A 15,105-nucleotide genomic window follows, 5' to 3' on the forward strand; every position below is an offset into this window, starting at 1 on the left:
ACAAAACATTTTAAAAAATTTAAAAAAAAGTATTAACTGAAAGAATAAACTCACTTCCGTGTTACTCTTGAGAAGACACATAAGAGACATGTGCTCTGTATAAAAATATAACAGACAATCCTTGATTTGCAAACCACTATACCCACAAACAAATCACAAACATAGGGTTTTATGGCCAGTGCTCTAACTTGAACAGCTAGGGCTTTCATTCACTTAACTTCTTGAAATTCTACTGTCTTGTCCCTGTTAAGATTCAAAGGTACTAAAGTGGATTTGGGGTTTGAGCTCTTTGTAATACATCAAAAATTCTATAGAATAAATAATCTGCTTATTGTTTCACAGAGGTCATAAGAAAAAGAGTCACCAATTACTCTGAAGCAATGCAACTAATAACATCAATAAACTTTTGAAGTCCAACTCACTTGCAAACTGATGCTACATGTACAGTTAATGCTCAGTCATTATAATAAGATCAGTGAATTCCAACTCTGGATAATGAATGTATCTCTTTTGCAATTCAGTTCCATAAAGTATCAAAAAGAGGAGGTAGGGACAGACATATCTACAGCAGTTCTACAGCTAAATGTGTTCTAAGGCAATATATTTCTTCTTCAATTATGTATCAATTAATAAGCATTTTGGTAAGTTTTTTACTCTTTTGCTACTATTTAAACTACAACTATGCAAACAAAGATTAATAAAATGCTTCATCTTCTAACTGTATTTTTGTTTAGATGGCATCATTCTCTCCTATATATTCATACATTTGCAAAACACTAATTTGAATAACATACAAATGAAAATTCTTAGAGCCAGTTAGGGTGGAAACATTGACAAACAAACAAACAAACAAACCTTGTACGTGTTCAGACTCCATTTTCTAACAAGCTCTAACTTTTCCATTGCAGGATTTTTTATTTCATCTGCTAGAATAACTGGTCCACCTTTGGTCTGTGTTCTCTGGCCACCTGCATGATCATAACAAAAGACGAAACACAAACCAGATAAAGACAAGTAAGTAAAAAACCAAACCACTGATGCTTATTCAAGTTAAACTAGTTATGCATTTAAAAATAAAAAGGTTTTGACAAAGTGAAGAACTCAAATTTCCTGGAATCATTGAGAATAATTTCCAAACACTTAAAAAACATTTCTGTCCATTAAATGCAAATGTTATGTGGCTTGTCTTAAAAAAAAAAAAAAAAATGTTGTAACCAAACTTCTTTTCTAAGTAAGCTCTTTACTTCTAGAAAACAAAATTTCGACAATTACTCTTATAGCCTCATGACCCTAAAAAAACTGTGCCAGTAAAAATCTGGAAGGCTATGAACTCTTCACAGTGATCTCCTTTCATCATACTATGAAGAACAGAGCAACAACAGAATGTTACTATAATTTTGGAGGATTTAAAAATATAATCCAAATTTCAAATAGTCATTAAAAATATCTTACCACCAGTATGAAAGGCTAGGCTAAAACAAGGTCTACATTGTACCTCCTTTTTTTCTCAAGAGACCACCCACCCTCCTGCAAAAAGCCATAATTAATACAGTATAAAGCCCTGACAATGTATTGCTACAACAGCTAAGAAATTATGACATAAAAGCAACTCTGCACCTAAATAGTTCCTATAATAAAATGTTTTTCATAGAAAAAAAATAGTTAAATGCTTAAGATACTAATGACTTAGAATAAAAATTTTCATAATTTAAAGAGAACAATGAAATAAGGAAAAGAGAAAAAGTTCTTAAAAATGGTTTTAATCACAGAGTCAGCAAAAATTTCTTTTTTGACTTACTCTTATAGTCAGACCAGCCTTTGCCACAACTTTACCACAACCTCAGATCAAGAACGGCACACAAAATCAAATACATGTAAGATGTACAAAATCCTCATGGAAATAAAATACAGAATGTTGAAGTTTCATATGTTAAAAGAAATATGTACTTCAACTTTTTCCTGTTTGTACAATTGAGCATATTAAAGTACAGAACAAATTCAATGCAAAGAAATGCATTTTTCCCAAGTATTTTTCACTGGCCATAACTGGTAAATTACATATTCTTTTGTTGCAATCTGCAAGCTATTTGTAAGCTGTGGTTGAAAATAGGAAGACACAACATTTTCCACTTGACCCATTCCAAATAATGAACAACCCAATTGTTGAAGGCTCCTTTTTTGTTGAACTGAAAACAGAGTAGAGCTGCAAAGCGGAGAGGATCAAATAAGTGAATCTACATTTTATAGAGCAAAGAAAACACGATTTAAAATGAATCAAATTTTACCATGTTTTTAAATCAAAGGGAATTAAATTTCAGGTTTAAGATAGTTAATAACTTTGAAAAGCCAGAAAGATAGGGATGGCTAGAAAAGATTATTTACATTATTGTTAAAAAAAGGAAAAAAAAAAAAAAAAAAAGAAGCAGCCACCACAAAAGCCAGAATTACACACACACCTAAGAATATAAAGCAAGGGATTATGAAACTGAGTGAATTAGTTTAGTTTCAGAAGTAGCAAGAAGGGCTTTATCCAATCAGTGAGTGCAGAGAATACCTGCAGGAGCAATTAAATCACTTCCTTGTTGAGCCAGACGACTAGCTGCCACCCTGCTAGGAGACATAACAGATGGCAATGGTGGTGCCGGGGAACCTGAAAAGGGTAGACATTTAACTGTGAAAACTCTTTTCCTCCTCCACATGTTGTACACTTTGAATATAGGTTTAATGACATTTCTGTTAAAATACTCAAAAACGAGGATTAAAAATTGGAATTAATATAGTTTGCTTTCTTGCAAGAATGGACTAACAATAAATGGGTGCTACCAGGCTGAGTTCTTGTAGAAACTTTTCATGCAACTGTTTGAAACCAAACAATACACAGAGCTATAAGGAAGAAACTTGGCAAGACCTCGATAATCAGGACTTTACCTGGGTTCTGCTATTTCCAAATCACTTAACAGAATGTGGTTAAAGTTCCATAGTTGAACGATTTAAAGCTTAAGGAAATATTTTGTACATTGTTACTCCTACATTCGAAGGAAAGCTCTTTAAGTAAAAATCCAAAGATATGTAAAAATGTATCAGAATTATAATTAAAATTCACAAAAATGTGAATGAATCACAGCCTTCACAGGAACTATAGCCTAAAATTTTACATCATAAATCCAATAGCACATAGTGTAGATCACTGCTATTCATACTATGGATGCAAGGGACCTATATCAATTATTTCACCTGAAAGGTCATTGAAAATGCAAAAACTCAGGTCCTGCCCTAGACCTACTGAACTAGAATCTGCATTTTCATAAGATCCTTACATGATTTGTATGCATTCTGATGCTTGAGAAGTGCTGATATAGAGTGCTATTATAACTAATCATAAGAATGGAGCTTTTTAAAGCATAGCTGTGACACTCCACCGCATCTACTGGTCATCAGTGGGCATCTGTAAGGTTTTTGTTTTTTGGGTTTTTTTTTTTGACAGTATTAATTTTTTCATTTAATTGTTTTTATTTATTAAACAAATAAAATTTATATATATATTTAAGGTGCACAATGTGATGTTTTGATATATGTATACGCTGTGAAACGATTACCATAAACCAATACACCTATCACTTCTTTTGGTTTCTCTTGTGTGGTAAGAACATTTGAGATCTATTCTATTAGCAAATTTCAAGTTTATAGTACAGTATTATTAACTATAGTCACCATGTTGTGCATTAGGCATCTATAGTTTTTTAAAAGCCACTCAGATTATTCTCTAACTCAACCAAGTTTGAGAACTGAAGGGAAAAAAATAGTATTTTAATCAAACACAACTGAATTTTAAATTCTTAACTCTGTGTTTGAAATTCTGGCTCTACTTACCACATAGTATCAGGAATATGTTAGCAAATTAGTTAATCTCTCTGAGCCTTAGTTATCTACAAAGTGAGAAAACAGACTATCCAACATTGTTGATAATGTCCAGTATTAAACCAAAGAAAACTTATAACTTCAACTGCTTTCTTTATTTTAAAGTCTGAAGGTTGTACATCTTTAAGGGAAGGATAATTGAAAGCTGAAAAATTATTAATGTCCTTCCATATTCAGTTGAAAATATTTTAACATCCATAAGCTTCTTTTATTTCAGCTATACTCTCTCCCAGTTCTCTAGAAATGAATCAAATTTATAATTAAAATTTTCTAATAGGACAGAAATCAAGAACAAATTTCTTTACTTAGAGGTAGTAATAACGTTTTATATTCCTGATATACTAAGATCTGATGGAGAAACAGTCACCCCTTTTAATAATAAGAAAATCTTAAAATGAACTAGATCTAACATTAAAATCCAAACAATAGACCGAAATAGACTAGCATTACCTTTCAAAGTGAGAGATATTTATCTCTTTAAATCTGCCGAACCATAAAATTTAAAACTAGAAGGAATGACAGAAATCAACTAACTCTGACATTAAACCACAGAAGAAAACCCAGAGGGGTTAAAACAGCTTATCAGAGACTCAGATGTTCTGAATTCACACCATAAAATCTCCATTATTAAATTCAATACAGGAAACACTAATCCATAAGTTACTTGTTGAGTTAGAAGGCATTTAAATAGGTTATCCAATCCAACCACCATTTTAAACAAAGACTATCTCTACTCTCCAAGGCACAAAGGTTTCTATTATAGAAGCAAGTGTTAAATAAAAGACAACTACTGTAGTTCCATTTCTTGATGATCCCTGAACAGAGCTCCGTTGTTCTGGTTATTACTGTTTATTAACCTTGCATAAGAAATAATCCCATGACACAAAAGGAGATGTGTATAATATATGCAACAAATGATACAGAACTTTGCAAACTAAGATAGCAAAAGCTATGGTGCCCTGGTAACTGGGTACTTCAGCCTTCTCATTTTACTTTCAAGGGTAATTATCACTTCTCTGTATCTTCAATATTCTCTATCTTCAAATTATCATTTCTATGTAACTTCAACCCTTTAAACCACTAATTTAGATGAAGTTAGCCACTAAAATCATTCACTATCCAATAAAAAATAATTCTTAAAAAGCAAAAATCTTGCTAATGGACTAAATTTCGGGAATTAGCTCCATTTCACTTCAACAACAGAACTCTAGGAATATGAATATATGTATGTAATGATTGATACCCCATTAAAACAAAACTCAGGTACCACGTATACTTCACTCTCATGAGCTTTGATTTATTTATAATTTCCTTGTTATTAATTTTACAATGTATTTGTTAGGTAGATTTCAATAATTGTTGTTAGGCTAAACTTAAGTATCATTTCTCCTAAATTTGCTCTAGAGATGGAAAACTAAATGGTTAATACTTTTCTTGGAGCAACTATTCAAGTAATAAAGTCATTGTTATCATTCAGTCATTTTTCCAGAGAGCTAAAAAAACAGCCCCAACTCCTTTAACGTTTTTTTCATAAGATCTATTTCATAAGTTTTAATCATGTTGCTTTTTCTCATTCCAATTTATCTGTAAATACCTTAAAACAAGTACACTTAGGGGAGCGAGGGTGGCTTGGTAGGGGTTGATTAAGCGTGTGACTTCGGCTCAGGTCCTATCTCATGGTTTGTGGGTTCGAGCCCCATGTCGGGCTCTGTGCTGACAGCTCAGAGCCTGGGGCTTGTTTCGGATTCTGTGTACCCCCCCACCCCTATCCCTCCTGTGCTCTGTCTCTCTCTCTCTCTCAAAAATAAACATTAACAAAACAAAACAAAAATACAAACAAGGGACTTAAAACAACTACAACTTGAGGTGCCTGGGTGATTCAGTGGGTTAAGTGTCCGACTTAGGCTCAGGTCAGTGATCTCACAGTTCATGGGTTTGAGCCGCGTCGGGCTCTGTGCTGACAGCTCAGAGTCTGTAGCCTGCTTCAGATTCTGTGTCTCCCTCTCTCTCTGCCCCTACCTCACTAACACGGTCTCGCTCTGTCGCTCTCTCTCAAAAAAACAAAAACTACAACTTTTTTTTTTTTTTAAGTTTATTTATTTATTTTGAGAGAGACAGAGCACTGGAGAGAGCAGGGGAGGGGCAGAGAGGTGGGGGAGGGAGAGAGAGAATCCCAAACAGGCTCCCCACTATCAGCGCAGAGCCAGATCTTACAAACTGAACCATGAGATCATGACCCGCACTGATATTAAAAGTCAGACACTTAGCCGATTGAGCCACTCAGGTGCCCCAAACAACTACAACTTTCTTTAAAAAAAAAAAAAAAAACCCGGGGCGCCTGGGTGGCGCAGTCGGTTAAGCGTCCGACTTCAGCCAGGTCACGATCTTGCGGTCCGTGAGTTCGAGCCCCGCGTCAGGCTCTGGGCTGATGGCTCAGAGCCTGGAACCTGTTTCGGATTCTGTGTCTCCCTCTCTCTCTGCCCCTCCCCCATTCATGCTCTGTCTCTCTCTGTCCCAAAAATAAATAAACGTTGAAAAAAAAAATTAAAAAAAAAAAAAACAAAACCAAAAAACAAAAACTACAACTTTCTCATAAGTGCTTAATTAATCTGCATATGGTAGAATGATTATCTTTTTAATATACACATCAACAATGTAGTTTATTTTAAAAAATGTTTTAATAAAGTCAATTCAAAGAGACATACATTATTGCCATTATCAGGAAACATATTTTTTATTCCAATCTGAAAGACTAGTATGTATCAATAAGGAAGTGAAACTGATCAGCATTTCCATGCTTACACTCAACAGTTTATAATGGTCAATTTCAATCATTGTATAATATTTTTCTACTTAAGGGAAAAAAGATTAACCCAAACGTCAGTTAAATAATTTCACTGAGAATACTTAAAACACCTTAATAGTAAAAGTATTTTGGGGGGTGCCTGAGTGGCTCAGGTCATGATCTCACAGTTCGCGACTTCAAGCCCGCGTCCGGCTTTATGCTGACAGCGTGGAGCCTGCTTGGGATTCTCCCTCTCTTCTCTCTTTGGCCCTCCCCTTGCTCTCTCTCAAAATAAATAAATGAACATTAAAAAAAAATCTGGGGGGGGGCGCCTGGGTGGCTCAGTCGGTTAAGCATCTGACTTTGGCTCAGGTCATGATCTAGCGGTTTGTGAGTTTGAGCCCTGTGTCGGGCTCTGTGCTGATAGCTCAGAGCCTAGAACCTGTTTCAAATTCTGTGTCTCCCTCTCTCTCTGCCCCTCTCCTGCTTCACGCTCTGTCTCTCTCTGTCTCAAATAAATAAATAAATACATAATAAATAAATAAATAAATAAATAAATAAATAAATAAAGTTATTTATAAAGTATTTTTAAATTCTCTATTGACATTTAAATTTGAAAATTGGTGACTGGTCCAAAACTGGTCACATTACATAAAATAAGCCTTTTATCTTTAAGTACTCATAATTTTAGGCACTCAGTCAACCCTTTCAAAATCAAAGTTATCCCCTTGATAAGAATGCCAGAATGCTACATAATGACCACTGAGATATGGACACATATGCTCCCTTTCTACGGTTTTATATCTCTGAATATAAGGATGAAAAAGGAAAAAAAATCACTTGGTCCATTCACTTCACAGCCTAGAGTAGAGGTTGTTATTCTGGATTCTTCTAAATGCTTATTTTCAGGACCCATTTAGGAAAGAATATATTTCAAAACAGAAGTTGTTTTTCAATAAAGTACTGGCTATTAGTATAATAAAAATATAGAATACTATCATCTACAAGAGGGCTAAGGATTACAAAGATGCCAAGAATTTTTTCATTTTATGAAATTATAATGAAGTATTAAAATATACTTCACTGAACATCAAATATAGCTACTATTTTTAACTACAGCTCTGTCAAGAAAACAATCCATTTTTTACATCCAAATGTTTACATGGTTTTACTTTCACTCATGTGAAAATGAAAAAAACACTTGAGAAAGGTTATCATAGGGAAGAGTATTAAAAGCACATAACTTTTTCCTTTATATACATGAAATGGGTGCAGAAAACAGTTAACATGGCAGGTCTGTTTATCCTTAAAAAGACCAGCTTACAAGATTGGCCCTTGGTTGGCATCTGGAAACTTTTTTTGAGGCGGGGGGGGGGGGGACAAGTCCCTCCATTCCTCGAATGGTTAAGACTGGCTCACTCTGCCTAAACTATTTACACAAACAATGTGGTTTATGCTAAACGCCTGTTTTTCTTCTAGGAGTCTGGAATCTTGGTACATGCTAGGCAGAGGGTGCCTATGCAAGCAATCTCCAATAAAAACCCTGAGCACTCAGTCTTTCCTGAGCTTCCCTGGTTAGCAATGTTTCGTACACGTTGTTACAATCTGCTAGGGGAATTAAGCACATTCAATGACTGCCGACTCATGTCCTGTGTAACTGCACTGGGAGAAGACCCTTGCAAGTTTATGCCCAGTTTCGCCAGACTCTGCCTCAGGCATCCTTTGCCTTTGCTACTTGTGCTTGGTATACTTTCCCTGTAATAATCATAGTCATGACTATGTATGGAGTCCTGTGAGTACTCTTAGCAAATTACTGACTCTGAGGGTGGTTTTGGAGACCTCTTATATGGAATGTAAAATAGGAAAAATAAAAGTTATTTTTCTAATTGCTTTGAAATAGGAAATACGTACTTATACAAAACATTGACTTATTGCTATAAATTTTGTAGTTAAAAGCTAAAATAGTTTAAATCTGCATTTTGGATATAACTTTTTGAGTACTTTAATATTCTAAAACCAATCCTTTAATAATCAGTGAAATTATGCATATTGATTTATTTATATAAAGAAGACTACTAAGACAATTCCTAGATTGTTTAAATTGAAGAGAAACAGATTATGCTTATAAAATCAGTGTTTTGTCACAGAATTAAATGACTTTACTATGGTTTATGAATGAAGGTTGCTTTTGATGCACTTCTCCCATCCTCCACCCCAGCCATCTTTAAAAATACATGGGCTCTTACCTTGAAATGCTCCTGCTTCAATAACCCCCTCTTTGGTACTGTCAAAGCCATGAGATGTAATTTGGGTTTCTGAGAGACCAAGTCCAGCTGGTAATGAACGCTTCAGATCCTTGGCAACATTTGAATAAAAGAGAAAATCTTCATAAAAAATCTCACACCATGTAGCAGTTCAGCATAATGGTGCCCTTTTAATCACATCTTCAACTATCTTTTTCTCTGTATCTGGTATTCTCTCATGCTGTCGTAGCATTCTATAATGATGTATAACCAGCAGCAAATTCAGCAAGATTTGCTATTAAGAGGTATAGTGAATGTCAAATACAAAATATTTGTTATTCTAGAATTAAGCAACAGGCAGATATCAAAATTCAATTTTCAAATTTCTAAGCTACTGATACATCAGAAAAATCATTTTAAAGGACAGAATTAAGATGACTAAAAAGTCACTATTATGTAAAAACTAACTGATGTCTAATACAATCATGAGCCTGGTCAATATAAACAAATTATTCACTTGCGATATTAATTTTCCTTTGATTTCAAGGTTAGCTAGGTAATAAGCAAGGCTTTTTGGATTTCAATCAGGGTGGGGAAAAAGAAATCTTCTGCTATTCATTTTATGTTAAATACTGACATTAGTCAATCCAACTGCAGATTGGCTTATAATTGGAAGCTAGCTGTAACAAATACAATATTCCACATTCAGTCTTACAGTTTAAAAAAAAAGGAGAGAGAGAAAGCCAAGAAATACAGATGACCAAAATTTCTTTATTTCGTCTGGCTTGGATATGAGGAATTACCCAATTTTCATAATCAGTCTATGAATGGATTCCACTGGTTTCCCACGATAATGACAAATGATGCACTAAAACATAAATGTCTTTTGAAATCTTTAATACAGTACCATATCACATATAATGTAGTTATAATTTGAAAACTGAGAACTAACATTTTGAATTTTCTAACTGGCAAAGTCAAAATTTAACAGATACAATCTCTCATAACTGGCATGTTGTTGAGAGGGGTTTTCTTGAGAAGCTCATTAATTTTGTCTAGGCAATTATTTGATTGGTGTGATGGGCCATGAATTAATAAATAATGAGGTCGATTCTCATCTCATCAAACATTTGATTGATCAAATTTATCATTTACCATTTATCAAACAGGTAATTTGACACAAGTAACTGTCCTCTCCTGTGGTACTTTCAACACCTCAGGTAGCTTCAGATACTCCTGATTTTCCTCATACAACATCTGTCATGTTCTATTGTCTCCTTTGCGGATTCCTCCTCATCTCCTCCAAATTCTGGAGCGTCCCAGGGTTCAGTCAGAGGACTTCTTCTCCTATAGTCTCTTCTTGGGTGACTGTATTGATCCTTCTGGCTTTGAAAACCATCTATACATTGACAACTCCCAAATTTAGGTGTCTTACCTGGGCCTCCCTCTTTAACTCCTATATATCTGATCACATACTTTGATTTCAACTTGGATATTAAGTAGGCATTTCAAACTTGATATGTCTCAAACTGACTGATTCCACAGTAAATCCCCAACAGACAAAACAAAATAATGGCATCTTTATTTTCCCACCTTTCAGTTAAACAGCATCTCTACCACCAAAATCTTCGGAGTCATCTTCGACTCTTTCTCTCAAGTCCGTATCCAAACCATTAAGCAGATTCTATCCGATCTACTCTCAAAATACATTCAGGATGAAAGCAATTCTCACCACCTCCACTGCCACAACTCCGGTCTAAGCTAGAATCATATTTCGCCTGGATACTCTGAGAGCCTCTCAACTGGTTTCCCTGCTTCTATCCAAGACACACACCTCTAACTGCACACATCAACCAAAATTAGCCCCTATACAAAAACTCTCCAATAGCCTCCTATCTCACCTAATGTAAAACCCAGACTATTAAATGTTCTCAAGGGATTGCAGGATTTGACTTCATCTCCTACCAGCCTCAGTCTTACAGCCACACAGTTCCTTCAAAAACAATAAACCTATCTTTGTTTCAGGGCCCTGTACTTCTGGTTTTTTTTCCTGAATGCTTTCTTGTACCTGACATCTACAGGGCTTGCTCCTTTAGGTAGAGAGGCTTTCCCCTTTGAGCAACTCTCACAACCTCACACTGGAACTCCCTATTCTGCTTCCTCTATTTTATCCTCCTGAGAGCAGTTATCACTCGGTAACATATTACGTGTATTTGTGTTTATTTTTACCTCCTCTTTCTATATGCTGTAAGTTTCACTAGAACAGGGATGTTGCCTAGTTTGTTTACTGCTGTATTTTTAGCACCTGAAATAGCACCTGGGATGTAGGAGATGTTTAATAAATATTGTCAAATGAATAAATGAATTTGTTGAATGAACTAAAGGACTTGTGACTCAACACCATATAGATTAAGAAGCTGCTACAGCAACAGGTTAACTTTAAAATTTAATTTAATGAGCATCTGCTTCCTCTTGCTGTATGTTAGACTTTCTGGACAAAGAAAAAGGTAAGGTACAGCCCTTGCCTCATTGGAGAGACAAGATATACAAATATTAATGTACAAGTTGAACTTGTCGCCAAAGTAAAGACAACAGGTATCAGAGGAATTAAGAAGAGGCACTCAATCCATGAGAACCAAATAGGGAAAGAGAAAGTTCTGCATGAGCTCTGGAACATAAAGGATTTATTTATTCATTGTCACAACATTTACTGAACACCAATGACAGTCACTGCTCTAGACACTACAGATGGAGCGGTGTAGGAAACAGTCTCTGTCCAAATCTGACTCTCATGGGGGGAGGAAGGAAGACTAGCCCCATAGTAAACAAATAAATGCATGCCGTGTAAGGAGTGCTGTTAAGTAACAAGTAGTAAATCAGTATGTTTCTTTTCAAGGCAGGATAAAAGGGATACAGAGTGACAGGGAAAAGGGTGCTACTTTGGGTTGGGTATTGAGGGAAGGTCTCTCGGGGGTAGTAAAATGTGGGCAGATTCCTCAAAGAAGTGTGAGTGAGTGAGCCATGTGAGTTTTAAGACACAATTCCCTTATCAGATATATGATTTGTAAGTATTTTTCCCCATTCTGTGGGCTGCCTTTTTAGTTTTTTCATGGTGTTCTTTGAAGCATAAAAGTTTTACATTTTTATTAAGTCCAGTTTATCTATTTTTTTCTTTTGTTGCTTGTGCTTTTGGTGTTCTACCTAAGAAACTAAAGTACCTAATTCAAAGTCAGAGAGTTATACCTGTTTTTTCTTCTAAGGATTTTATAGTTTCACCTCTTATATTTAAATCTTTGATCAATTTTGAGGTTCCTTTTTAAAAAAATTTTTTTTCCAACGTTTGTATTTATTTTTGGGACAGAGAGAGACAGAGCATGAACGGGCGAGGGGCAGAGAGAGAGGGAGACACAGAATCGGAAACAGGCTCCAGGCTCCGAGCCATCAGCCCAGAGCCCGACGCGGGGCTCGAACTCACGGACCGCGAGATCGTGACCTGGCTGAAGTCGGACGCTTAACCGACTGCGCCACCCAGGCGCCCCGAGGTTCCTTTTTTTAAAAGAATTTTATGCTTAAGCAATCTCTACAGACCCAACATGGGGCTCAAACTCACAACCCCAAGATCAAGCGTCACACGCTCCACTGAGCCAGGCAGGCGCCCCTGGAATTAATTTTTGAGCATGGTGTGAGGTCCATGTCCAGTTTCATTCTCTGCATATGGATATCCAGTTGTCCTAGCACCATTTGTTGAACACTATCCTCTCCTCACTGAAAATTCCTGGCACCCTTGCTGAAACTCAACTGACTATGAATGTAGAGATCTGTTTCTGTACTCTCAGTTCTGCTCCACTCACCTATGTCTCCTTATGCCAGTCCCAACCTGTTTTGATTATTGTAGCTTTGTAGTAAATTTTAAAACCAGTGAGTCCTAAAAGTCTGTTCACCGTTTTCAAGACCCTTTTAGCTATTCTGGATCCCTTGCATTTACATAGGATCAGTTTGCCAATTTCTACCCCAAACCCCCCCAAATCAAACTAAACCAAACTAAACCAAACCAAGATTCATTAGCAAGACCAAAAGAAACTGTTCGGTAATCCAATGAAAGTGACAGGTCTACCCCCAAATAGAAAACTAATTAACATCAGTTTTACCAGGGACATCTCTTTGAATTGGCCTTAAAAAAAGGTGCCTACTCCAATAATTTGTTATCCAAGCAAAACTAGAACAATTTTTTTTAATTTTAAAAATCTTATTTGTAATCGTTATGGGGACAAACAAAAAATAATAAACATTAAAAAAACAGCACAATAACACAATAATAAATACAAGCAAGCCACAAAGATTTAACCTTGCTTTCTCCACCCTAATTAGAATCCCTCATGGAATTATCTTTTGAATTTTGTACAGCATATTTTAAAGATGTTTATCAAGAGCAAAGACCCTTAAATTACTTTTTAAAGATTGTCACAGTCTCATCAAGAACCAACTATTACTAGAAACATGAAAGACCTGGAAAGATAATTCAGACAGACCAGCTTTCCTATTAAGGGGCTATATGACCCTGGGCAAGTGCTTAAAAACTTTGTTAGTCCCTGTTTGCTCAGCTGTAAAAAGAAGCTAAAAATTACCTCAGAGTTCTATGAAAACTTATGTGAGACAATATAAGCAAAGCACCTCGTACATATTTTTAGGCACTCAGTTAATGTTAGCCATCCCTCTCCCCTACTGCAATCATCTTTATAACTAATTAATGCTATTGCTAATAATTAGAGTGAAAAACATTTCGTGAACACTTCCTATGTGCTAGGAATTGTTCTAATCACTTTAACGTACAAGCAGTCCTCTCTCCGCATGACGGTGCAGGACCGTAAAAATGATCAAGCAATTGGTACTATTACTACTATTTCTCAGATGAAAAAACTGGGACACAAAAATGTGTCATTTAGTTACTAACCAGCAATATAGTTAGGGCTAGGCTTCAAGAAACAATATTAACTGTCATGTAGAGTAAATTTAAAGAGCTACACGCAATTTGTTAGAGACTTAGAATTCATTAGCTCCTATTGTTTTCAAAAAGATTTAAAGAAATACCTTTTAAAAATCACAATTTCAGAATCTGAAGTTTAAACACTAATGCAAATACATTTTCAACTTGTAATTTCCTAATAGCACAAAAGAAATGAGCTCTTTCGTTCCTTTTCCCTTTTACTAATGCCACTTAAAACCTCATCACAGGACAATATTCTTTTCATCTGAATATTGTTTTGAAGAGTACTTAGAATTAAAAAGAAAAATAATTACACTCAGTTTTATCTACTTCTCATTTTTAAACCAAATCTGAGTGTTCATTTCATGGAATAAATTATCGTTCCAGTTTATTTTTTAATATACTAAATCAGCAATTTCTAGGTTTTAAAAAAAAGTTTATTTATTTATTTTTGAGAGAAAGCAGGCACATGTGAGTGGGGGAGGGGCAGAAAGAGAGAATCCCAGGCAGGCAGGCACTGTCAGCACAAGCCGATGCAGGGCTTTAAGTCACAAACCATAAGATCATAACCTGAAGCCGAAATTGAACACTTAGCAGACTGAACCACCCAGATGCCCCCAGTGGTTTCTAATATTTTTAAATATTAATGATCCTTTTATTAATATTTACATTAAAACCAGACGATCTTTTCTCTCTGAAAGACAAATCTATCACTTACAAAATAAATACTGCCAAACTACCAAGACATTTTTTAAACTTTGCAAGTTTGGTCATTAAGCTCAACTATTTTTGGAATGGTTTCCTTGAATGTTGCCTTGCTCAAAGTCTTGACAGCTTTTAGCTCTCGCTAAGAAAATAAGTATCGAGGACATCCCTCAAAATATGAGGAATAAAAAAATGCATGCAAACAAAATAAAAATGGCATACAGTAGGTACAGGACAACTGTGTTTGCTGTATTCTTGGAACTTATCTGAAAGAACATTACTCATTTTAATCATATGTCCTGTCCCAAAGTATTGTGTAAATTCCCAGTAGAGAGATACAGTGTAGTAGTAGTTGGTAAGAGGTTAAACAGTAAACATGATGGATATCTCAGATTACCTAAATTTTCAAGAAGGTACAGGGATGTCTCCCATCTTGTCAGGCATGGCCTCTAGAAGAAACTCCTGGTTGT

The 15,105-nt window shown here is 35.5% G+C and overlaps 1 protein-coding gene across 9 annotated transcripts in view; it reads right to left on the reverse strand.

Moving 5' to 3' along the window:
- The window catches only part of ARFIP1 (ARF interacting protein 1), a 126,990-nt gene that overhangs the window by 52,524 nt on the left and 59,361 nt on the right, over positions 1 to 15,105 (reverse strand). For 7 of the 9 annotated variants that reach the window (XM_040472236.1, XM_040472267.1, XM_040472278.1 and 4 more), the window contains 3 exons: positions 8,950 to 9,058; positions 2,555 to 2,650; positions 856 to 968 (listed from right to left, as the gene is read on the reverse strand). In XM_040472236.1, coding sequence (XP_040328170.1) covers positions 856 to 968; positions 2,555 to 2,650; positions 8,950 to 9,058 — 318 coding nt within the window. The remainder of the gene's footprint in view (positions 1 to 855; positions 969 to 2,554; positions 2,651 to 8,949; positions 9,059 to 15,105) is intronic. The other 2 variants (XM_040472273.1, XM_040472256.1) reach the window with 1 other exon arrangement.

The sequence above is a fragment of the Herpailurus yagouaroundi genome, unplaced genomic scaffold (genome assembly GCF_014898765.1).
Source record: "Herpailurus yagouaroundi ecotype Mexico unplaced genomic scaffold, PumYag 28, whole genome shotgun sequence".
Classification (NCBI taxonomy): domain Eukaryota; kingdom Metazoa; phylum Chordata; class Mammalia; order Carnivora; family Felidae; genus Herpailurus; species Herpailurus yagouaroundi.